Source organism: Hippocampus guttulatus, chromosome 6, assembly GCF_054856545.1.
Source record: "Hippocampus guttulatus isolate MCC_2025c chromosome 6, RoL_Hgut_1.0, whole genome shotgun sequence".
In the NCBI taxonomy this organism is placed as follows: Eukaryota; Metazoa; Chordata; class Actinopteri; order Syngnathiformes; family Syngnathidae; genus Hippocampus; species Hippocampus guttulatus.
The window spans coordinates 11,269,181-11,294,107 of NC_141266.1; the positions used below are offsets into that span (position 1 = coordinate 11,269,181).

A 24,927-nucleotide genomic window follows, 5' to 3' on the forward strand; every position below is an offset into this window, starting at 1 on the left:
TACAAACAGTAATTAAACACTGGAAAAACACTGCCGGTAATTCAAGTATACAAAGTTCTGAAAATCACAAGAACCCAACGTAGCAAAAACCTATGCCAGAAACAAAACATGACAGGAGCACACAGACACTCACAATGATCCGAAGAAGACTGTCAGAACCCATGCAGGAGACAACGAGAAACACCTGGACAAGACACAAAGGGTTGAGGGAGCTGATTGGTTAAAAACAAGGGACCCGCATTTACCAGCCAAAGCAGGAGAAATGTGATTGTGCTCGGCACAAAGACCCCAACATCCCGACCCCAGTCAATTCACTACTTTGTTCTGAGATCTTTGCCAAGAATAATATGGCAGAAATAAAGAGAAATGTAAACATAACATAGTTCATAATCAGAGAGGCATCTGATAGATGATTTTGAAAAGGAAGTCAGTTGTCAATATAAACATTTCTTTCCTGATGCTCAAAACATATCGAAAGTGCGGGGATGTTTCATCATAAGGATGCACAGAGAAAATGTGCTGATAAATTCATTAAACTGTATGCAATGTTCTTGAAATTTTAAAGTCATGTGGCTGTTTTGTTTGGAGTGGGAGAAAAAATAATATTATTATGTATAACCCATCTGTGTCTGCCTGCCTCAAGCTGAAGGGGATACATGAGGTTCCCAAGGGACAGTTGAAAGTTGTGGCGTGCACTTACCTTCAGCACCTGAGTCCTTGCTTCAGTGGATGATTTCAATTCTTTATGAGATTTGAAACACATGTAGAATATATTAAACCACATGTTTCCCTTCAGCCGACAAAACAGTTCTTATTTTATGACCTTTGGATCACAGAAGTACTCAATAAACCACTTTTATTTCCTGGACAATTTTATGATGATCTACACTTGTATCCACACGGACCGTGTGGGATAGCACTGAAGTTTGTAAACCCCTTTGAATTGCGGGCCAAATCCGCAGTAGTAACGCATAAGCTTTCTGCTGCTGGAATACTTTGTGTCATAAGCCCACTTTTACACCTAGAACTAATGCATGTATCCATGTTTCCCTCACCAGGCATTAACCAGGACCTTTTGGATGTCAGCAACGTGGCCCAGTGGAAGCCACTTCTGTATGCCGTTGCATTTCTTCATAGCACTGTGCAGGAAAGGAGAAAGTATGGCCCCCTGGGATGGAACATTCCCTACGAGTTTAACCAAGCAGATTTTAACGCCACTGTGCAGTTTGTTCAGAATCACCTTGACGACATGGATGTCAAAAAGGTAGGAAAACAGTGACCACTGAGGAGAAGATTGTGAAGGGCAGAGATTGACCATGTTGGTTTCTGAATTCCCTCAAGTGGTGCCCTTGCTGAGTGCATCGTCTGCGAGTTACAATCGGTTGCAATACTCAGTGTCATGTGATGAACAAAATGGTCAAAAAACAAACAAGGTGGAGGAAAGATTTGTGCTTTTCTGAGCTGCTGCGGAAAGTGTTTGGGCTCCTTTTCCAAAGCTAATTGGATAGCGACAATGCTGCACAACTATGAAAGCAATAGTCTACAATGGCCCTGATGTCCAAGAAGAGCTCCGTAAGGGCTTTTACCTGACTAACCATCTAAAACTGTGAACTATGCACTTTCTGACTTAACATGTCACGCAAGGTTTTGGTCAGAATTACAAGTTTGCCCTCTTGCTGAAGTAATTCGCAGGAGGTGACTGCAGGCTGGAGCATCTCCCGATGATGTTTAACAGTTTTAGAACATCTTCAAGATGTTCAATCACTCATTCATACAGAATGGCACGACTGGTTCCGCTCCCTCCAACATTGCAAATAAAAAACAACAAGCTCAACAAACCAACATTATATCCTGTATTATTACTGTATAAATAATACATATTTGTTTTGATATTTCATTGATTTTAAGAATTATAACACTGCAAGGTGACATTGGACTTACACTGTGACATTTAACACTGTGCTGTATATATATATTTTTTTGCACATGCAGGCATATGAGAAGAGATGTCATAGTAAGGGGGTTGGTGCATTTCTTTAAGGCACCTCTACAGTAGTCAGGTAGAAGAACCACAGTGGGATTCGAACCATTACCGTCTGGTTCAACTCAACTCAACTGTATTTATAGAGCACTTTCAAACAGCCATCGCTGCATACAAAATGCTGTACATGGAGCAATTAACATATACAACAAACAGTAAAGCAAATCAAAGCTCAAGTCCTCACAGACAAGCTACCCAAATTATATTGTGTATACAGTAATCCCTTGTTTATCGTGGGGGTTACGTTCCAAAAAGAACCAGTGATAGGTGAAATCCGTGAAGTAGTGAGCTTGATTTCTTAGTTATTATGCAATACTGAACTATGTATACAATGAAACCAAAGACCAAAACCTGTTTTTAGGCCCAAGCAGAAAAAAACTAACGTTTTGAACAAGTAACTATAACTGCTTTGGTTTGCAGTAGAGACAGCCAATCAAGGTCAAATGGGCTCAGCGGTTACCTATTTATTGTGTGAATATTCGTGTCTACAAATGCAGATGACTGCAATGGCTTTTGTTTTTGGATCGGAAAAGGGAGTGTTTACTTGTTGCATTGATTTGTTCAAGTGGTCAATACCAATCACATACTTGTCCACGAAAATCGTCCGAACACGATTGATGGCCGATTGATTGGACCACCCCTAATTTGTACATATATTACGGATATACAGTCACAAAAACTACATACACTGAACGTTGTCTAAATTTGGGTTTTAATTGTGTCTTTTTTTTTTTTTGGTCCACTATTATTCTGAAATGAACGTGTGGTTGCATTTCTCTTTTCCATAGGGTGTGTCATGGAGCACGATGCGATATATGATTGGAGAAATTCAATATGGTGGCCGCGTGACTGATGACTATGACAAGCGCCTTCTCAACACCTTTGCCAAAGTGTGGTTTAGTGAGGAAATGTTTGGACCTGCATTTAATTTCTATCACGGCTACAGCATCCCAAACTGTTCCAGTGTGGAGCAGTATCTTTCATACATCCAGGTGAGATTATTTCAGCATCTTTTTTTTTTCTACAAAACAAGATACTAACAACGCGCTTGTCATATCTAGATTTAGACCGCTACGAGTTCAGATGAAGTGCAAATATACTGCTTTTCCCACACAATATTTCAGTCTGCTGAACTGCTGTAGGCAGCTCCTCTGCTTGCTCTATTGTGATGGATATTTGTGGCTGCCAAGCTCTGTCAGTTTACTGTGGAGGATGAAAGAAAGCCTATGTGGCTACTGTCATACTACCGTACTCTCCATACTGTACACACAGTATTTTCGATCAAGGCAAAAAACATTCATTGATGATTTTCTTATGCTCGTTCACAAGAATATGTGTGCTCACACAATCACTTGTGTATGTAAAAGAATTAGAGTAGACAAGAATATAGTCCTAGTCCTCAGAAATAAATAAATAAATGAATTAATTAACGATGGCCATGAGAGGAAATAATCATTATATGAAAGAACTCAGGGTTTCTCACAATCTAGGGTGTGTTGCAACAGGGAGACTTGGAAAACATGCAGGACAGCGGCCCTCCACGATCTGAGTTTGACACCTATGACGTAAAACAAGCAGACTGCAGAATGTCTGCTTGTGCTCGGATGCTTTTTTTCCCTGAAATAAATGTTTTGTGGTCACAGGAAAATCCGGAACAATCTTGAAATGTACTTAGCGTTTTAGTGACTTAAAGTACCGGTACAATGAATCTTAAAACTCACAGTGATGTTGAACAAAGAAAGCAGGAACTTTTGCACGCATTATGTTATGGAGAGAACTCCAGGGATCTGGGACAAAGAAAATGTTCACATGATGACAAGTACTGACATGAGAGTGGATGGTCCTGTTACCTTGGAGAAAATGATGACATCCGGCGACCTCGCAGCCACCAAGCAAGCAAATGGGAATTGCACTGCACCACCAAAGCAGACATTCCCCAGGTGGTTCTCAATGTACCTTAAGCTTGTGTTAAAATAAATATATATATATATATATATATATATATATAATATAGAAAAATTTCAATTCTGGTCCTCAATGATGATGCCACGGGACCTCCCAGATGCCAGAGGTGACTGAGGCAGAATGCAGAAATGCAATTGTGTTAGATGGTTGATTTTACGAAGCCACTCCATGAAATATGCCAAACAGCACAATTCTGGTTTTAGAGTGCTTTTCAGGTTGCCTCAAAATCAATTGAAGCAGTTTATTCTTCAACTCCTCTGGGGATAATGTAACGTTATAGACACTGTGCATTGTTGCTGTCACTTTTTTTTTTTTTACCTGAGTTGCATGGGCGTGTAGCAACCATAAAGTGTGCACATATTTGAATAATGGGTTACGATCCTACATCATAATGGTGCCCAATTCAGATCCAAGCGTTTGACAAGCCTTTTTTGTCTTTTATTGCATCCAATCCACAAACCACATTGGTCACACTTAAACAAGTCACTCATTTTGACACATTGAATGTAATGCGTACATTCATTCATTCATTCATTTTCCGAACCGCTGTATCCTCACTCAGGTCACGGGGGGTGCTGGAGCCTATCCCAGCTGTCTTCGGGCATACAACAGTGAAAAAACAAAGCTTATAATTAAAGGGCCCCTTATATTAACATGTGATCAGGATACCATATGTCAATCAATCAATCAAACTTCATTCATGTCGCACTTTTCATGCATAAAAATGCAACTCAAACTTCTGAGCAATTAAATCGTAATTTCAACATAAAACGAGGAACCCCCACACCTCTACACAGAAATATATCCCCACAAGCATGCCTATGCTCGCGCGCGCACACACACACACACACACACACAAAATACGCATGCGTACCCTGATGACCCTGACACACACACACACACATATATATATATATACATATATACTGTACATGCACACAATAACTATATATGTAGAATAACTTGTTATTTTTTTCAGGGTCTCCCAGCCTATGACACTCCAGAGGTGTTTGGTCTGCACCCGAATGCAGACATCACCTACCAAAGTAATTTGGCAAAGGACGTATTGGACACAATTCTCAGTATTCAGCCTAAAGATAGTTCATCAGGGGGAGGGGAGACCAGAGAGGCTGTGGTGTCCAGGTTGGCTGACGACATGCTGGAGAAACTACCCGCAGACTATGTACCTTTTGAAGTAAGTGTGTGTGTGTGTGTGTGTGTGTGCGTGTGCGTGCGTGCATGTGTACATTCGAGTGAGTGTTATTCGGTGCATGTGTGAATCCTGAGCGGAGTGTTTCAGTCGTGCAAAACACCATGTAATATTATTCAGCTTCCAGTGGTAACGTGCTAAGTGGCAGGGTGGAAAAGGCAGACACAGGGGTGGACTGTGCATCAAAGTGTGTCGAAGACAGTAACAGAGAAAACACGGCTCTCAAAACCAAGGTGGATTGCTGATGAAATAATGGGAAATTATTATCATGAATGTGCTAAAATACCAGGAGGACCATTGGAAGAAAAGATGCATGTACTGTCCGTACTACAGAAATATCCATTAGCAATGTTCTAAGAAGTACTGGAACTTGAATACAAATAATGAATGACAAACAATCCTCATTGCAGTTGTAATGATAGAAACCTCACATCCTGATCTCAGTTTTACCCGCGTGTGTTTGTGTTTTCTCTTCAAGAGTGCAAATGCATCCAAGATTCTATACAGTATGTAGAAAGGGACGACATGATGCTCCGATCAAATAATATAATACCTGTTCAAAATAGCACAGAAGTAAAAGCACAGGACATGCTTTTCAGTGTTCCACGGTGCTCCATAAATACCCACCACGCAAGACCAATTTGTATGGCATAAATGCGTTAATGGAAAATTGGACAACCAACTGAATAGAAACTGAGGGAAAGCTGGTACTATTCTATCTGAAAATGGCAGTTATGTATTTAGATGGGAAGCATACTGGACAATCATGTACAAGCAAGTCCTGTTGCTAAAGTGAAGTCGGTAAAGGAGAAAATACATCAGTTTTTTTTTTTCTGTAATAAATAAATAAAAACCTCTTCTTCTAATGGCGTCATGATTGTCACGTCCCAGCTCAGGCAACGTGCATAATTGTTTACAAGATTTGTCACCTCTTTTGATCCATTACACCTAAAACTGAACCCACAATTGCCCCCTTATGTTCAAAAACGCTATGAACTATGCTATGAACTAGAACCTTGGAAAAAAGAATGTGGGAGATGATACAGGGAATAGAACTGCAGCAAATGTTGAATCAAAGCTGCCCAAAGCTAAATTATTGCCCAGGTGGTGGACTCCAGCCAAGCGACTTGAGTCCCCATTCCAGTATTTGGACTTGCGACTCATGAAAGCCTCAAGTTGACTTTGATTTGAGCTTCATGACTTGACAAGTCATTCTGTTTGCATTTAAAAAATGTGCATTGTTTTTGCAACTGAAAAAATATGAGACACAACAACTGCTACGCCTAACTTTGTACGTCACTATGATTCAGGTTAGAAAGGTTAACGTCACAGTTTACCTTACTGACTGCAAAACGGTAGCTCAACATCATGTTGGTTTTATATTTAATTTAGAAGACAATGAAGTAAGAAACAATACAAACACTGCTTTGAAACCAATGATAGCTATGGGGTCGTAAATGTTTTACCGTTGAGTGATTCCACCTAAACGATTGTTGTTGGCGGGCAGGTGCTTCCCTGCAATCATCTTAACGACTATCGTTTTGTATCCCAAAAGGGTGATCCCGTTGGTGGTACGGGCGTGCCTCAAACTTAATGAATAGTTGTGTTTCCACTCCAGCGCTCAGCAGAAAGGTGTCATATCCACCTTATGTGAATGAAGTGATTGATGATACCTGCTCAGAATGAAGGCAACACATCTAAGAAAAGCGAAACCGTCCAGTTGCAGTCAATTCAGGGCTCTGGGAACCTCTTCGTCAAAGCAATGCAAATCAATAGACAGAACAGAAGTTACCCTCAACAATTTATGCCTCTCATTCACCTGTTGTGTCGCGCGCGTAAATATATTGGGAATCGGATAAGCACCAAAAACAACGGTCATTTTGAAATCTAATAGTTAGTCCCATATGCTGCACATTTCAACATTTCCTTTCACAGTAACAGACAGAGACATATTAGCAACCTGCACATGTGACTTTCTCTCACCTCTGCCATATAATTTCGGTTACTGAGGTGAAGATTTAAAGAACCGTGCCCAGGCCCGAAAAGGCCATCACCGCACCGACCCAGTGCTACATAAATCCACTGTCCATTTTTCTTTCCGACTAAATAAACTCACCAGGTGAGAGAACGTCTTCAGAAGATGGGTCCTTTCCAACCAATGAACATCTTCCTGCGTCAGGAGATTGACCGCATGCAGAGGATTATAGTTCTCGTCCGACACACCCTAAATGATCTCAAGTTGGCGATCGATGGTACCATCATCATGAGCGATAACCTGCGAGACGCCTTGGACTGCATGTATGATGCACGTATTCCTGAACGATGGAAGAAGGTCAGTATAGTATATAGCAGTGTTTTTCAAACACCGTGCCGCGGCACACCAGTGATCAAACCGACTTTGCGTTTTGCGCAAGAACATGCATCCAAATACAAAATCTTGCCCAACAGTCAAAATACAAACAAGAACAAGTAAGTGAAAAGCAACATTTTTTTAATCTTAATTTATTTGATAGATCCGTTTTCTTTGCCATTACAGAATTTTCGCTTTGTCGACTTCTATCTTATGCATTGATTCGCGAGCAAACAGCCAAACAAAGCGATCGTCACCGAAAGCTGATGCCATTTTGCATACTGTGAGCAACGGCTGATTTAATCCAAACATATCTTTAAAAAAACATGAAGAAAATTTGTCTTAATTCCTCCCAATTCTAAACATTGCTGTTTAACTAGGTGTATTCCTGCTTGTGTTGTCTATGTGTTGGGCAAGTTTCTTATATGTGTGCATTTTAATTCATGAAAGCATGACAACCCTTAATCGTGTTGTTTGCTTGTTATGGCATGGCACGAATGATGTTGGTTGTGTAAGTGTCAATATGTAATTGGGTGACTTAGTTCAGGGGTGGGCTCTGTATAACCAAGAAAAATGGAGAGGGAATGAAAGAGGACACAGCTGGTTGACATGATGTCATTGATTAATTGTCAACTCCACCATCATCACCTTTAGGCTTGACTGCAAAAATCTTAATTCGTTCAGTTCCTACACCGCCACTCACTAACATGTTGCCTGGCGGCAAAAGCTGCATTTTGTTTTCATATACTGTATATCTGTGTGTGTGTGTGTGTACATATACTGTATGTATATATATATATATATATCTATATATATATATATACATATATGTAGGTATACTGTATATAAACGCTGTTTTTTACTTGATTATCCTGACTCAGGATTTACAATAATTACATGGACTTTCACAACCAAATGAAATCTGCAATCCCCATTTGGCTCTATTTGTTTTTCACCGCAATTCCACTGTGCTAAGTAAACCAATTAATTTTTGGACTTCTTGTCTTCTGCTGCACAGTGATTCACATTTCGTTGTTTTTCCATGTCTCCCTTTTGCCTTCTCTGATTTCTACATCCAACACTTTACATCGTTACATGCTGTGTTGTCATCTTCTGCAGGAATCGTGGGCCTCCAGCACTCTAGGGTTCTGGTTTACAGAGTTACTTGAGCGTAACCGGCAGTTTCAGGCTTGGATCTTTGAGGGGCGACCAAACTGCTTCTGGATGACTGGCTTCTTCAACCCGCAGGGCTTTCTGACAGCTATGAGACAGGTACGCACAGCATCGGGCTACCTGCCCACCACTGAGGTGGGATAACAGAGGGTAGGCAGAGTGAGAGCTACCCTCTTGTACAAATACATACTTGTAGTGAGAGGTCCGACATTAAGCCTTCATGGCTGGTGATCCTGTCAGAACCAGGAATGTCCCAATATATCCATCCATCCATGATCTACTTATCCTCACAAGGGTCGTGGGGTGTGCTGGAGCCTATCCCAGCTGTCTTTGGGCAGTAAGCGGGGGACACCCTCAACTGGTTGCCAGCCAACAATCATTCGTACTCTCAATCACACCAAATGAGAATTTAGAGTGACCCATTAACCGTTGGTTGATGGAGTGTACTACTTTGCTCTCCAGTGTTTTCACTGAACCTCTATTACGGTCTTGTTATCAGCATCGATTCTCTTGGTGAAATGTCATATGTCACCTCCACAAGTCTGTGCCTTTCTGCTCATATGAGAATACATTTATTTCTCCCTGGGCTCACACAGGAGATCACCCGGGCCAATAAAGGCTGGGCTCTGGATCGTATGGTGCTTTGCAACGAGGTGACCAAGTGGATGAAGGATGACATCACACAGCCCCCTGCCGAGGGAGTATATGTCTGCGGCCTACATCTGGAAGGGGCCGGCTGGGATCGCCGCAACTGCAAACTCATTGACTCCAAACCAAAAGTCCTTTTTGAAATGATGCCCGTAATCCGGATGTATGCAGAGAATAACGGTAAAATTCAGAATAGTGTCTGTGGGCACAGAGTGAATGTCAAACCTTTTCCTCTATTAGGGTACAGGGACACTCTTTCCAGCCTGTGCAACTCCCCTCTCAATATTTGCCTCCCACACACTCCAAACGTATTGATTGATGGCACAAGTGTTCACGATAAGAAAAGACTATTTTCAAGCAGGCAGCAAGCACAGTGACACCATTCCTCCTCAGTCCATAAACAGTTTTTAAACTCCCTGCTTTGTCTGTAATTGAAGCACATTGGTAAGGGATGCGTGGACACACGGGGAGGTAGATTGAACATAAATGTTCTAATTGGGACTGTTTCTAGTTTCTCATCTGAAAATGACTTTCATCGGTTTCCTTCAGAAAAGATGTTTGACTTTGCTGATGAGGGCTTCAAAACACACTGGAATTTGATGAAATGTTGGCAATCTTGATTAATAATCAATCAGACTTTATCCAGAAAGCACTTTTCAGGTATTAAATGTACGGCCAAGTACAACGAAATCAAACAAAAAGAAGCAAAAAAACCCCCAAAAAACATCGTCTCACACACACAGGTCAATTGTGCAGTGTCACCGTTTTGCTCGATGCAACTTCATATCCTGGTAGCATTTTCACACAGATTTAAGTAATTTATTGACATTGTCCGTTGAAATTAACCAGTCAACAGCTGAACTCTGGATCTTCAGAAAATGAAGGATGTTAAGTTTCTTTCGGATTCAAAATTTCTGAACTATTTTGAAAATATGCTATCATTCATACTGCCAAGTATGCTCATAGTCACTGAGAATAGTTGATCCTACTGATTCTAATCAACATTTAAATTGGAAGTCAACCCCAACATTTTCTTTCCAATACATGCCTTCACTACTCCAAACACTGCATTCTGATCCACATTGCACTTGTGAAATATGAGTCCAGCAGCAAACTCTTCTCATTTTTAGCCATTTCAGGGTGCGGCCATTTTACCACTTGCTGTCAGATGAAAATGACCTCACAGTTGCTCAGGTAACGACCAATCACGGCTCGCCTGTTTTCTGAAGCTTAACCATGATGTTATTTTTAGTTGACGGCAAGTGACACAAATAGCCGCCCGGTAGCTGGTCAAAAATGGGTGGATTTTACTGTTTGACTCATATTCTACAGACGCAATATGAATCAGAATGCTGTGTTTCAACTAGTGGGGCTGCATAGAACAAATTTGTTTTAAAAAAATGGGTTGACGTCCCTTGAACAAGGCAATCATTTCATAGAATGCCGAAATAGAGAAAAATAGTTCAAAACCTAATCTGCAGACAACATTGCTCATATGCTAAGCCTTTGCTGATCCAAAAATAAGTTCTTTGGCAGTAGTTATCGAGACCTTCATCGGGTGCCAGTTATTAAATTTTCCTGACATTTTATTAATCATATTTAATACTAATGTATATGATTTAACTTTTCTTTTGCTCACGTGTTCCAGGAATCAAAGACAGCCGCCTTTACTCTTGCCCAATCTACAAGAAGCCCGTTAGGACAGACAAGAACTACATTGCAGCAGTCGATCTCAAGACCTCACTTGCTCATGAACACTGGATCCTACGGGGCGTGGCACTCCTCTGCGATGTCAAGTGATCGAAGACAGACAAAAGTGAACACTTCAATCTGCAGCAGAATGGCCCGGCATAAACAGTAGTGGTGCACTTAAAGTCTGTGCAGGCAGGCTCGATATACCTTAAAGAGCCCAGAGTTGATTTGTCATTTGCTTCATGTGATGATCATACATTTTGGGGATCTATATTCAACCTCATCCTGTTTTTTTTTTCTTTCAAATAAGCCCACCATGACTGAAATACATGGAAATTTAATGACTTTTGTTTTGATTTAAAAAAAAAAAAAGAATCATTAAAACACTGATACATTTTTTAAAAGTACTACCGGTATTTTCTTTTCTTACAAAACCACCATACCACACCACTTATCTATAGCTACCCTGTACACAGATACAAGCATCTACCTGAAAATCCCATTCACATCATCTCTACTCTTGTTCTTTTCTAATGTGTGATGTTAACTTCCTTTATAACCTTGTGTGTTGTGCGAATAGCCAATTTTGTCACGTTGATGCAAGTGTGAAAACATGGCCTTACATGGATACACTGACTTAATTCATTCATTCATAGACGTTCAATGCTCTGTGCTTTTAAAAAGGTAGTTGTCGTTATATTCCCGTATCTCTGTCTGAAACTGTAGTCATGCATTGTTCCTGCATAATGATTTTTAGCCTTCATTTGAATAAACAATAAAGAAAGAACATCCTGGCCTGCATCATTCAATTACAACTGAAGTCCATCATGTCATTGTCATTGGTCATACTGAGTAAGTTATTTTTCCATGCAGAACAAAAGTCTCTCTTCTTGTTCTCCACATGCTCTAGTTTTGCACATCAGCTATAATCCAATGTGTAAAGTGAATGGAATACAGAGTGATTTTTTTTGGGGGGGGGGTGATAAACTACTGCAGCAATGGACTCTTTGAAGACTGCCAGGATTGAGTCAAAGTACATTCTGGATTGTTTTTGGAGCTAAACTTGCTTGGCTGGCTTGATTCATGCCACTTTGGCTTTCTTAATCCAACAATCAAATTACGATAGATTTCATAATTTCATTTCCCTACAGGCTGTACATGCTACACTTACAAAAAGTGACAAATGTATACTACAGCTGTGGCAAAGCAGCAATTTTTTTGGAGTCCGTTTGTCGAATATCTACATTTGTTTTCCCACTGCCATGAAAAAAGTCTCCAATCTGATATCAGTGTTGGCTCTGATGCCAAAATAATAATTCAGCGGCAGCCTCATGGCATCATATTCCCTTGAGACAGTGAGCGGGTCATTTCTGTGTGAACAAAGTAGGTTTTGAGCTCTCCTTTGCCCTTGACGTTAATGATGCCTCTACAGGAGCACATGTAGCCCAGCGTCAGAAGGATGCGGCTTGTCTCCTCTGTCACCTGCAGATGGGGAGGAAAAACATGGTAGCATCCATTCAAATGTTGATATATACAGAGAGATTTTTTTTAACCTAGAACCGATAACTTATCCAACCAGACATTAGTATCCCATAAGCATTTCAGCATATGAGTGGATGACAGCATTACGTATATTTTCTCATTACCTAATGGACATTTAAATTTCAAACCAAATTTATATTAACCCTTTGGCGAGGACTTTGTAAAAATGAAAGTAGGACGTATGATTTTGCTTGTAGTGTTACACACTTGCAAAATAAATGTTATGTCTTCGGACGCACGTGCACGGTTGAATTTTCTAGCTACATGTGCTCAGTTTCTGAAGGACCTTGATGGCTGAGAAAGGTGAATTTGTGAAGATGACACAACCCTTCTAAATATTGGCATATGACTACAAATGCATCGCAAATATATATTTATATTATTGATCCGCAAAGGTTCTGAAGTTCCACTGCGTAGCATTCAAGTCTAAGCAATGTGCATGTTGTGATTTAGAACTGAATAGCTGTCTTATGTCACTCTGCTGGAAAACCATCACAGTTTATCAGTGCTTAGGCAGAGAGCAAATAAAAAGAGTGGAAAACACCACATGGAATGTCATGTTCTTGTTCCATGAATTGGATTGTCAAGCAAGAATAATAGTTTTATCTTTGACGCATCTCTTCTGTCATTTAAAATGTCGACAGTGACAAATGAAATGGTGGTGCTTGGGAGGAAAACAAAGAATCGAGCCAATACAGAGAAGCACTCCATCTGATTTGTCCTTGAAAGCTGCACAGAGTTTTTTTTCCCTTTTCAAGACATCTTATACCGTTTTTTTACCCCCTTTTTCCCGAAAGATGCACCATTATTGCTGACCACATGCAGTATGTCAAAAGGTTTATTAAAATACGTTTGCCCGTACATGTCTAATTTAGGAGGTAATTGGACCGAATTCAAAAGCATCTGGAATTTCACTACCCTGGTTTGCATGTATTTTTCCTGTGCTTGTGACTTGAATAAAGCCTCGTCTTCCTGTACACTTGGAGTACACCATCATTGGTTTCCTACTTACTGGCGTCTCCAACTTGTAGCCCGGGGCCCTTTGCGGCCCGCAGATTGATATTTTACAGCCCCCTGCTTGACATCAGTTTTTAATGTTAGTGTGACCCCCATCTTTCTTGCTGTGTCTTTGCCTTGGACGTTTGTGTGTGTGTGTGTGTGTGTGTGTGTGTGTGTGTTTTATGACTTATGGGATACCATAGCTCAGGCTCATGACAGCTTTGCGCAAAAATAATTCGGAAGTGACACCATGTGGAAGGAAAAGTGATCCTGTCACCCAGTCCCAGTCAGTCGTGAAGAGAAAGGTTGGCGACGACAGCCAATTTAAATAAGAACAGGGGATGGAATGTTTTTTTTTTGTTGTTGGTTTTTAAATTGAGCAAAGAGGCACCTGACATGCCTTGAAGAAGAGAAAGAAATCAGATGTCATTACTGAACTAGACATGCTGACGAGTATGCAAAGTACCAGAAAGATGAGCGAAAGGACCACCTAACCAATCTTGTTCATGTTCTGAACAACTGTTCATCTTCATCATTGAAACGAATAAATAAGGTTTGAGAAGATTGGATTAGTTGTACTTTTTTCAAATACTTGGGAAAGTCCTGTTTTGTGGAATATTTCATGTGGCCCAGACTCTCTCTCGCAGCCCTGACATCAATTGAGTTTGAGACCCTCTTAGAGCATAGGTGTCAAACTCAGGTCCTGGAGGGCCGCTGCCCTGCATGTTTTCCAAGTCTCCTTGTTCCAACACACCTGATTCAAAGGATCAGATCATGAGCAAGCTCTGCGCAAGCCTGACATTGAACCTGTTCATTTGAATCAGGTGTGTTGCAACAGGGAGACTTGGAAAACATGCAGGACAGCGGCCCTCCAGGACCTGAGTTTGACACCTATGCTCTAAGCCATAGAGCATGTTTTCCAAGTCTCCCTGTTGCAACACACGTGATTCAAATGAAGAGGTTCAATGTCAGGCTTCCGCAGAGCTTGCTGATGATCTGATCATTTGAATCAGGTGTGTTGGAACAGGGAGACTTGGAAAACATGCAGGTCAGCGGCCCTCCTGGACCTGAGTTTGACACCTATGCTCTAAGCAATCATTTGGCAGTCAACATATAGTAAATCAGTACAGCACCAGTGATTAGTCGTGATGCTTTTGCCTGTGTGAACAGGCAAAAGTAATCCCTCCAGCAGGAGGGATTACCTTCCAACATACATTACTTATACGGGAGCACATACTATATAACAGGGTGAGTGGAAAGCATGGCCATCCAATAAATAATAAGAAAATGGGATTGAAAAGGAGTATTCAGGAAGTAAAACATTCAGTGGAAAAAAATACACAGATTAAATGCCATATGTATGTTTTGTTTTTGGGGTTTTTTTGGTCTCATGAATAGGTTTTTGTTGCTTACCTGAATTTTTCCCAGTATCCCTGTACTGTCCATTCGACTGGCTACGTTCACCGTGTTCCCCCAAATATCGTACTGTGGTTTTTGTGCGCCAATGACTCCAGCAATTACTGGACCATGGTTGATACCTGCGGCAGAACACACGGTCATTATTGGAATTAAAAGGCCTGATGTATTCCAACTATTGTCCTAATACTTGGTCGGAAGCTATATGATTTGTTCTGTTTTTAAAGTTGAAAGAACCTGAACAAGCATAAATTCACAACCTAAAATTTGACTTTGCCACACTGTTTATTGGTGGCGTGTTTTTGTTGTTGTTGTTGTTATTCGTACCCCCGGGCTTAAACAAAGCCCCGTCCACGCAAAATTGAATTCTTATTTTGTTTACTTCATTGATTTTCTTCATCTGTTTGCAGTTTTCACACAGCACAAGCTGCAAGTGTGGTCTTTTTCAGTTCTTTCTTTGACAGGATTTCAGTGAGACATACAGGTTTTGGAATGTTTTAGGACAGATAACGTTTCAACAGCTGAGAATAAAAATGAATTTCCGCCAGGGCAGATCTTAAATGGAGGTCAAATGTAGCCGGGTTCTTGATCCACAACAATGAATAGGTGTGCCAACACCTTTTCCGCAGCAGTGCACAGCATGCGGGCCTCACATCGATCTGGCCAATGAGTTAATTTCTTGAGTGGAAGTTGATCACTGGCAGACAGTGATATTCATTATCCTGTTAAAACAGCAGGTGGGGATTTCCACCACCCTCTCTGTTAGCCTGTCTGGAGACGGCAGGGATGCACTGTCACACACATGCACACTGCTGAGTTAATGGAGCATCACACGCTGTGATCTTTGGGCAGGTTGACGGTATTGAACGATTGCTCTTACCACATGCAGTGAGCTGGCTCCTTCCTGCTTTCATTTTCCCTTCTCCTCTGTGGTCTGGTTGCCACCAGTATATACACAGTAACTAATAGCATGCATGAAATATATTTTTTTGTTTTGTTTTTATTCCTGGTTGTTGCATGGCAGTGAACGTCCAAATATGAAGGTTCAGTTGAGTGCCTATGTCAACAAGCAACCATAGTATGAGCTTCTAAAATGAATCTTCACAGTTTAAGAATGGCTTGCTATGTCGAAAAGGATGGTAAATCCAAAGTGCAGGATAAAACAAAAACCACATCCCATATTGACAAATTATTAACTGTCATAGCTATACACATTTTCTGTAACTTACCAACTCTGAGTTTGAAATCATTGAAGGAGTGTCGGTTGATAACATCCAGCTTCCCCACTAAAGCAAATGCAAACTCCACCATTGTCCCAATGTGCATGTACTGTCGGTCATGTTCCTGAGAATACAGAACACGACACACAACACAATAGTTTCTCGACTGTTAAAACGGATCAAGTAGCATTTTAAAGTGTGTGTATTTATCTCAACCTGTGAGGAGTACTCTGGTCCAGGCGAAGCATTGAGTCCTGTAGCAGCCATGTATGTGCTTCCAATAGTTTTAATCTTTTCCACACCACTGAATTTAGGTTTTGACAATAACTGGAGAAACACAATATCAAAAAAAATGTATTAAAAAAATACAAAAAATACATCTAGCTGTAGATGTAATTCCTGTAAAACTAGAGGAATTATCCAGTGGATTAATTTTAAGAGACATGTTCCTTGTCATACAATGGTAGGAACTGAAAAAACAAGTGACTCTTCACCCTCTATCAGATAAACCCGGCAAAACTGACAAGAGTCTGGTATTTATTTACCTCGTCAAAATCAGCGATGATCTCATTGAGAAGTCGGAGACACTCTAATCCCTCCTTGTTGACATCAGATTCTGTGTAAAACTCTTTAAAGTCCGGGATTGAGGCGAACATGACACACACCAGATCATAAGACTGGTGGTATAGATCCTGACGGATAAAAAGCAGAAGGTAAACCGCCCTGCAAAAGATGTGTACATACGCTTGATCCAGCCAAGACTTTCAGTGGGAGCGAACTATCGATTTTGACATCTGCGTCACTTTTGATGCCTTTGGCCTTGGCATTCAAACTTTTGTAAGAGGATGGCTGGAATCACTGAGACTTCGAAAGATTTACGCAGAAATGTCATTCCTATAAAAGGCTAATGGCCTTTTAAAAAAATGTCATCCTGTAAAACATTATTGATCATGTGCCAAGTAGGAAGCACACATAGCAAGACAGTTAAAAATGGCAAAATGTGGATCTAAATTGGTTCTTTTACGGCTTTTATCTCTAGCACTTTCAAAACAAAAGTGCTTCACAGATTAAATGATAATAATACAATTATTATACTGAAAAGAAACATGAGTTGACCATAGTCATGCATTATGAAAGGTGTTGAGAAGCAACAAGAACCTCTGAATATGACCTCTGATCACAGTCACCATCAATTTTTTTGAATTTTTTTGAATTTGAAAACCATGCTGGTGTGTGCATGTTTTTTTTGGGGGGTGGGGCTAATAAATAAAAAAATAAAACATGATTAATATGTCCAACCTCATTTTTCCAGTTCCGTGCTAGAAAGTGCTCAGCAACATGTGCAGGCAGAACGTTCTCCAGCAAGACACGGTTGAGGTTTTCCATAGTTTCGATCTCCTCGCACTCCTTCTTAAACTTGTTCTTCCACAGAAAGTCTAACCTACAGTAATATTCATTCTGTTACAAGAGGACACAGAGGTGAAGAGACTGAAGGTACACGTGTACAGCTAGTTGTCAAAAAAAAAATAGAGCAGAATCTCTAAAGTCGAACGTTTCCCACTTGAAAGAACTCTAAATTTGATAAACTTTGGACCCAAAATACGGTTCATAAGGGTTATATAAATCCAGTTTCGCAAACCCATGTCATGCATCTTATCATGAGAGACCTTATATCTCACGGGACTTCAGCTTGCGGAACACTCAAACAATCAAATTCAAAAGTTCTCTCAGAGCCATTCAGACATTGGCCAGTGTTCCGAAGCAGACTGCGTTAGACCTTAGAAGATTCTACTGCAAATGCAAGACATGTCCTTCATTCAGCTTGTTGAATCACATGTACTGTATACCGCTGCATCATCTGCAATACGGGTTAGGTGTCTCGCAGTAAATTACAATAATCACAGAAAATGTCAGTAGTTTGCTCAAAAACTGAAACTCACACAGGTTGCGATTGGACTGGAAGGAAATAGTGGGGTAAAAAAAACGAAGCAAACACATCATGGATACAGCAACTGTGGCCTTGATCGACATTCAATAATTTGGGGGAACTTCATCCGAAGTTGGCTGAGGCAGGAGTAAGTGCATGAAGAGCCACTGTGAAATAGCTGTAACACCAAATTGGGCTCTGTGTCACATTCTGTGTCAAGGCCACTGCTGAGGCAGAGATTGCTCAGTGGTACTATTTTTTTAATACATTTTCCAAAACATTTCTGAATTCAGAATCCAAATTGTGGAGGAAGAGTGCTAATACACACGAGAGTCAATATCGCAGATGAGCTGAAAGCTGCTGTGAAAGACACCTGGGCTTCCATTAAACCTCAGAAGTATCACAGACTGCCTACTTCTAGGCCACATCAGTGGCCTAGAAGATTCTGCTCTTGTGTGTCTCCAGCAGGTACCAGAGGAGGACCTTCGCCCCAGCTTGCACACCTGCAGCCAATGATTCATCAGGACTGCCCAATTGTCAATTCTCCGTCGGATTATTGACCTTGTTTGCTGTTCATGCCAAGCGTTGCTTTCTAGACATCTCGTTCTCTTCATGGTCGTATTTGCTCTCTAGCCCCTCGTTAGCAAGTATTGCTATTATTTTGTCTTTGCTCTTGTTTTGTTTTCATGTAATTTGACTCTTGTCATTTTGTTTATTTTCTCAGATTTACGATTTACCTTGCCTTTTGCAAGCACTTTCTGTTTATGCCTTGTTTTTCCCTGGCTCCTTGTGACCTGTGATTTCTGTTAAGACTTTGTCGGTGCACTTTTTTTAAAATAGATACATATTTATGTTACGGATTTTGTTTGTGTCTACGTTTTTGGGATCCAATCATGTGATGCAATGATTCATGCGAAAGGAGATCCAAACAAGAAGTGACAGTAAACGAATGAAGACATGGTACTTTTCAGATGGCCAGCATTTCTATACTATCAATCATTTGGACTGATTCTTCAGTAGTATTCACATTTTTAGATGGTTTGTTATTTGTAAGTTCCAATCATGGAAATGAGCAGGAATAACATCTTGAAATATTTCACTCTGCGAGGTGAATCTGGGTCATACAAGGTTCACCTTTTAAAGTGAAAAAAATTGTTTTCCATGGCAATCCAATTCATAGACATGGACCTGTAAATGTCAATACAAGAAAGGCAAAAACGACAATAACAGTGACAATACTTGGTGAACGCTCTCCAGCGCATGTCCCTGTGTGATAAATGAATTTACATTTGCCCCAGAGCTATACGTGAGTTGATTTGGAGAAATGCATAATTTAAAGTTTTAAACGAATATGATGGGCCTGAGCTTATATACGGAATAAATTACATGTGATTTTTTCCCCCCCATAATAATTTCAGAATTTTCTTTGAGTGTCGAAAAAGGTCATACATATGTATTCTACAAAATAACATTAACCATCCACTGAAACAGCCTCATCTTTATGTGAATGGTTACCCCTCTATATCAACAACACTTTGCTCTATATCAACAGCACTTTGCTTTATTTCACCTTTCTCTCACACACCATTTGAGCACGGACTCACCTGCCGAGCAAGCACAAGGAGAGTGACGAAAAAAATGAAGAGTGAGATAGAGCCCATAGTCTTCAGGTCTTTGAGGACTCCTGGTCTTGAAGCGCAGAGAAAAAGACAAATTGTTTTGAGAAAGCAAGATGAAACAAAGTATTGAGTTGGATTAGGATTAAAATGTGACAAATAGAAGTAAGTGTGGTAGGGGGAGGGGAGGCTGCTGTCAAATAAATGACAACAATGCTTCATTCGCGGTGGCGATGGAAATGAGTCTGTCACAGGATTGCCGAACAAACTGTTTTATACCAAGCTGTTACTCCATTAATACTGTCTCATCTGTTTTGCGGTGACAAGAGCTTGTTTACAATTTGCATTTCTCGAGCTGAGCTTGTCTGCCGTGATGCGTTTTCCCCAAGACAGATAATAAAAGACAAAGAATATGCAGCAATTCGGGACTTGTAATTCACTGCAAGCTCTAATTACTGTCACATGCAAACGTGCCAGACTTGGTTTCCGTGTTCATCAATCTAGACCGTTTAAATGGTAATTCGGTAGGAAGGTAATGCGCTGCAATTCGACATCTAAAATCTTCAATTACACTGATTATTTAATGGAAGTTTCAAAAGTGTATACCACTCAAGCAAGCCCAATCATTTTTGAAAGCATGTTTTGCATATTAAAGAACTTTCAGTCTTATCAAGAGCTGCCTTCTGCAGACAACTGGCTAGTTCTTTCTCATATTAGTTCTTGGCATAGAAACAGAGTGGGTTGAGGGGGCTTTCAATAGAAGACCGGAGATGTTTGTGTTTGCGGCGGAGGGGACAAAAACCACAAGACACCTTGTCTGAAATTTGTTTGCCTGTTACGTTTGACACGTTGCTTGTTGGTGAAGCGCGTTACTTGAATTTCAGCCTAATTGGTTGACTCTGAGCACTGATTCCATGTTTTCCTTCTTTTTTTTAAAATTAGGGCTTACCCCTTTGAATGTACTAATTTTTAATCTACTCTACATATAATCACACAAGTCTTCTCTGTGAATGTCACAAACAGCAGGAGATTCCATCAGTTTTGGACAAGGCAAATCTTAAACTACGGTACTGCTTTATGTCTGTGTGGCACAATTATAATAAACTGTGATGGATGCTTTTATGGCATGGTTCCGATTAAAATGGATGTGGCAATCAACCAAGCATAGCCCCGATTTGACCTCTCTATGCAAAGAAATCGAAGTGAGAAAGATATTTTCGATCAATGGATGCCTGCCTGCAGCAAGTAGATTCTCAAGCACCATATTTTTTTTCACCCAGAAGCTGAGTCAGTTCTGATTCTTTCATATGAGCATGGCCATCCTGCAGTCATTTTCCATTTCAGAGATACTTATTTCAACCTGTTTGGTTATTTCAAACTCCCCATGAATGTGCTATGGGCTATTTTTATACATACTGGAAGGAAGGTCTTCATCGTACCATCAATACAGTATGACGACATAGCAAGTAAAGGATATAGAGTAAACATTATGTCTAGGTTGCATACACTGCTTTTTCAATTAGGGTGGGTTTATTCCTCCTAAAAAACGCAAATGATACTCGGGCAATGTTTTTTTAAAAGTATGTGAAACTACTTCAAAGTAGCTATACCTCAGCACTTATTTTGTACACATTCTGTTGGCGTTTTAATGTTTAATTACAGAGGATGGATACATATTTTTTTAGATTACTACTTTTTTATGGTTGCGAATTCTGCAGTGTTGGAAGGAACATCTGCCACCCCACACAGATGGCTTGATGTCATCAGGGAGGATCTCAAACACAGCAGGATGGCCATGCTCATATGAAAGAAACAGCCTTACCCTGGAGGATGCAGTGGACCTGGCTCATGACCGTGGTCATTGGCGGGCCCTGGTGAAGCTGATCGGCTCTATGCACTGTGACGACCCAGCCGAATGAGACTGGGCCTCCGCATCGCAAGAGCATTTATTATTATTATTATTATTGGAAGGAACAGTGTTACATTTTTCACATAAATTGATGCAACGACTGAGCTGTAGGGACTGAGGAAGAACATTTGGTTGAAAATACTTTGAGGTCAAGTATGTACCAATTGGCTGAAATCCATATGACTTTGTCTGTTATTTTACACGACATTAAGTTAGACCATTTACCATGGAACATTTAATTTCGGGGCAACAGTATGTCTACCAGTTGTAGTGTAAAGTCCAATAAATGTTAGGTTAGATGAAGCACCCCCTGTACTTTCGTCCCACTAAAAAATGTCAGCATTCTTTGGCACATGTGAAGTTTTAAAAAAACAAATCAAAACAAAAAGTAACAAATTATTTTCCATGGTAGTTAATTATATTAATGAAGAGTGAATTTGGTGACTAATTCAATTACTTTTTTGGGGCAGAGTGATTATCAACCAAAACAATTTTCTACAAGAATTCGCCCAACACTGTGATTCTTCCACTGGTTTTGTTGAGATGAAGTCATGAACTGACACGGTCTTCATTTGGGTGTTTGAGAGAAAGAAAGAAATGAGTTTCAGGAAAAGTTAGGAGAACTGTTTACGTGCCTCTGACACAAATTGAAGCTAAAAGCTGCCTGTTTTTTCAAGCTATTTCGACTTGATGGACTGGAAAGAGACCTTCAGGTCCCAGGTCTCCTTTTTACTTACTGTACCTTCACACAGTTCTAACAGCATCACCGTATAAATGCAAAAATCTACCTTCACCCACGAATCTTTCTCTTTTAATGGTCTCTTATTCTGAACACACACAAAAAAACGTTTTGTTATCACACACACATACCTGTCGAGGCTTTCCGATTTGTACAGGAATCTGCTATATTCATCCAATAGGGAAGCATGAGTTTGAAGAATTATGATGTTGTAAACCACCACGGCTGTCAACATGGTTATCATTTTCAGCTCATAGTTTATCCTCAGGAACACCGAGCAAGAGATCAGGCCCAGAATGCAGCTGTAAATCAAATACTGCACAGATAGATAAGAATCAAAACATTTTAAGACATATTAAAAGTAAATGTGACTGGAAAAACAATGAGTCTCTAATCCAACATATCGCTTACAGGAAGGTAGAAGTTGTTTTTGCCAGTAACGGGAGCTGGTTGTCCGTCTGGGTAAAGCTTTGTTTCATTGGACGAAATATTGACAGCAACTGGAGGCAACATGATGTCGTCCAGAAAGAACTACAGCATCAACCAAACAGAAGACAACAACATTGGCCTGGCATGTGCACATTCTCTAAACCGTTCTTGCAAACAGTTAGCATTGTAGTACTTGAGAATGGTCTTGGTCCTGAGATCTGTCTCAATACCACATTTTGAAGGTTGTGTTGTGGCCTTGGACTCAACTCCTAAAAGTCTTGGTCTTGTCTTGGTTTCGGACTGGATAGATAGAACCGACTGTTCTGCTACTCTTAAACTCCATGAATGTGATAGTAAGGAGAAACCCTGGTATCGCAACAAATACAGGTACTTTCAAATCACGTTACTAACCGCCACTACCCTCATAATGACAGCAACCTTCGTGGTGCTGTGACTGATGGCGCACAAGCGTAAATGCAAAGATACGGGGTGCAAATCACAGAGAGGGGAGCGCGCACCAAGGCATGACTGCAATTAAAATGCGATTCTTCAACCACATGTACTTCACATGTAAAACAACATGCAAAAGAAAATGCTGTTCGATGTGTGGGGTCTTCAAGTCACTGATGTTGGGGGCAAGGTCAAACTAACACAGGTTAGTTGGTCATAACACCTCTGAATCCACTTTTGTTTTTCTGAGATGAGTATTTCTGGAATGAGGTTTTGATTTCACTTCAAATTGGCTATATTTAAAAGACTTGTTATACTTTGGCTATAGCTTATGCTATATCAATATATATATATTTTTACTTTGTGTACATGCAGCAGCACTTATGAACTTCATAGCTTTACACTCACCGATTCACATGAATATGTCTTTTGACAAGCGCTGCCATCGATTTAACACAGTACCAAAATATAATAAACATTGACATGAAATTGAAGATAGCTGCAGGAACAGCAAACATTTGCTGCTTACTGTAATTTTATTTCAATTTTTTAAAATGTTTTGGTCCTAGTGGATGTCACTATTATGGCTTATATAAGTACAGATGATTGCATAAAACAAACAAAAAAAAAACAATCAAAATGATTGTTTTTTTTTTTTAATGTGAATGGAAGTGATTTCCCATCCATCCATCCATCCATTTTCCGATCTGCTTTATCCTCACAAGGGCCAGAGAGGGTCCTGGAGCCTATCCCAGCTGTCTTCGGGCAGTAGGCCAGCCAATCACGGGACACACACAGACGAACAACAATTTGCGCTCACACTAACATCTAGGGACAATTTTGAGTATTCCATTAACTTGCCATGTATGTTTTTGGAATGTGGGAGGAATCGACGCAAGCACGGGTAGAACATGCAAACTCCACACAGGGAGGCCGGAGCAGGAATCGAACCCTGCACCTCTGTACTGTGAGGTCGACACGCTAACCACTGGACAACCGGGGGCGCCCGGGACTGATTTCTGTCTCAATTTAATTTGATTTTTGGGATCTATCTCTGATGGTCATATCTGTAGTTTTTTTTTTTCATCCAAGAATTGAGTTGAAAAAAAAATGGCTGTGCTTTGAGATAGCTACTGACACTGTGGTTTTTACATTAAAAAATGTATTAAAAAGAACATTAAAATCAGCGAGAGAATGAGAAATGGTTGAAAATTTGGAGAACAATTTTTTTTTATGCTCAAGACCACTATACGAGACCAAGATTTGCGGTCTCGTATAATGGTCTTGAATATTTTTTTTGTTTGCTTTGTTAGAATCGACTGCACAACCAACCAAAGCTAAGTTAATTTTGTTCAACTGCCCCGGGCTTCTGACCCATGACAGGCACAAAACAAGATTCCAACCTTCCAAAAACAATTCATGGAAAGGTCAAATTCATGCTGATAATTTTGTAATTTATCATCCTAATGCAACCTCAGGCTAGTATTTTGCTTTTATCAACCACCATCTTAATTGTCCTATTTTGGTATCTTAACACAAAATAAAAAAAATCTCGATGAAGTGTTATTAAAATAAATTGATAAGTGGGACAATTACAACAT

At 40.2% G+C, this 24,927-nt stretch overlaps 2 protein-coding genes across 4 annotated transcripts in view; one reads left to right on the forward strand and one right to left on the reverse strand.

Annotated features, from left to right (window-relative positions):
- The window catches only part of dnah5 (dynein, axonemal, heavy chain 5), a 98,540-nt gene extending 86,674 nt beyond the window's left edge, over window positions 1–11,866 (forward strand). The window contains exons 82-88 of the mRNA XM_086113424.1: window positions 1,059–1,264; window positions 2,830–3,033; window positions 4,986–5,201; window positions 7,336–7,548; window positions 8,686–8,838; window positions 9,336–9,567; window positions 11,036–11,866. Of these exons, the coding sequence (XP_085969550.1) occupies window positions 1,059–1,264; window positions 2,830–3,033; window positions 4,986–5,201; window positions 7,336–7,548; window positions 8,686–8,838; window positions 9,336–9,567; window positions 11,036–11,187 (1,376 nt within the window). The 3' untranslated portion in view covers window positions 11,188–11,866. The remainder of the gene's footprint in view (window positions 1–1,058; window positions 1,265–2,829; window positions 3,034–4,985; window positions 5,202–7,335; window positions 7,549–8,685; window positions 8,839–9,335; window positions 9,568–11,035) is intronic.
- Window positions 8,888–24,927, reverse strand: part of adcy2a (adenylate cyclase 2a) — a 39,594-nt gene continuing 23,554 nt past the window's right edge. For 2 of the 3 annotated variants that reach the window (XM_086113041.1, XM_086113042.1), the window contains exons 17-25: window positions 22,859–22,978; window positions 22,579–22,763; window positions 19,788–19,872; window positions 17,556–17,714; window positions 16,802–16,948; window positions 16,473–16,583; window positions 16,266–16,380; window positions 15,034–15,158; window positions 8,888–12,561 (exon numbers count right to left, since the gene is read on the reverse strand). In XM_086113041.1, coding sequence (XP_085969167.1) covers window positions 12,409–12,561; window positions 15,034–15,158; window positions 16,266–16,380; window positions 16,473–16,583; window positions 16,802–16,948; window positions 17,556–17,714; window positions 19,788–19,872; window positions 22,579–22,763; window positions 22,859–22,978 — 1,200 coding nt within the window. In that variant the 3' untranslated portion in view covers window positions 8,888–12,408. Of the gene's footprint in view, window positions 12,562–15,033; window positions 15,159–15,916; window positions 16,094–16,265; window positions 16,381–16,472; window positions 16,584–16,801; window positions 16,949–17,555; window positions 17,715–19,787; window positions 19,873–22,578; window positions 22,764–22,858; window positions 22,979–24,927 lie in introns of all 3 variants that reach the window. The other variant, XR_015101137.1, reaches the window with a different exon arrangement.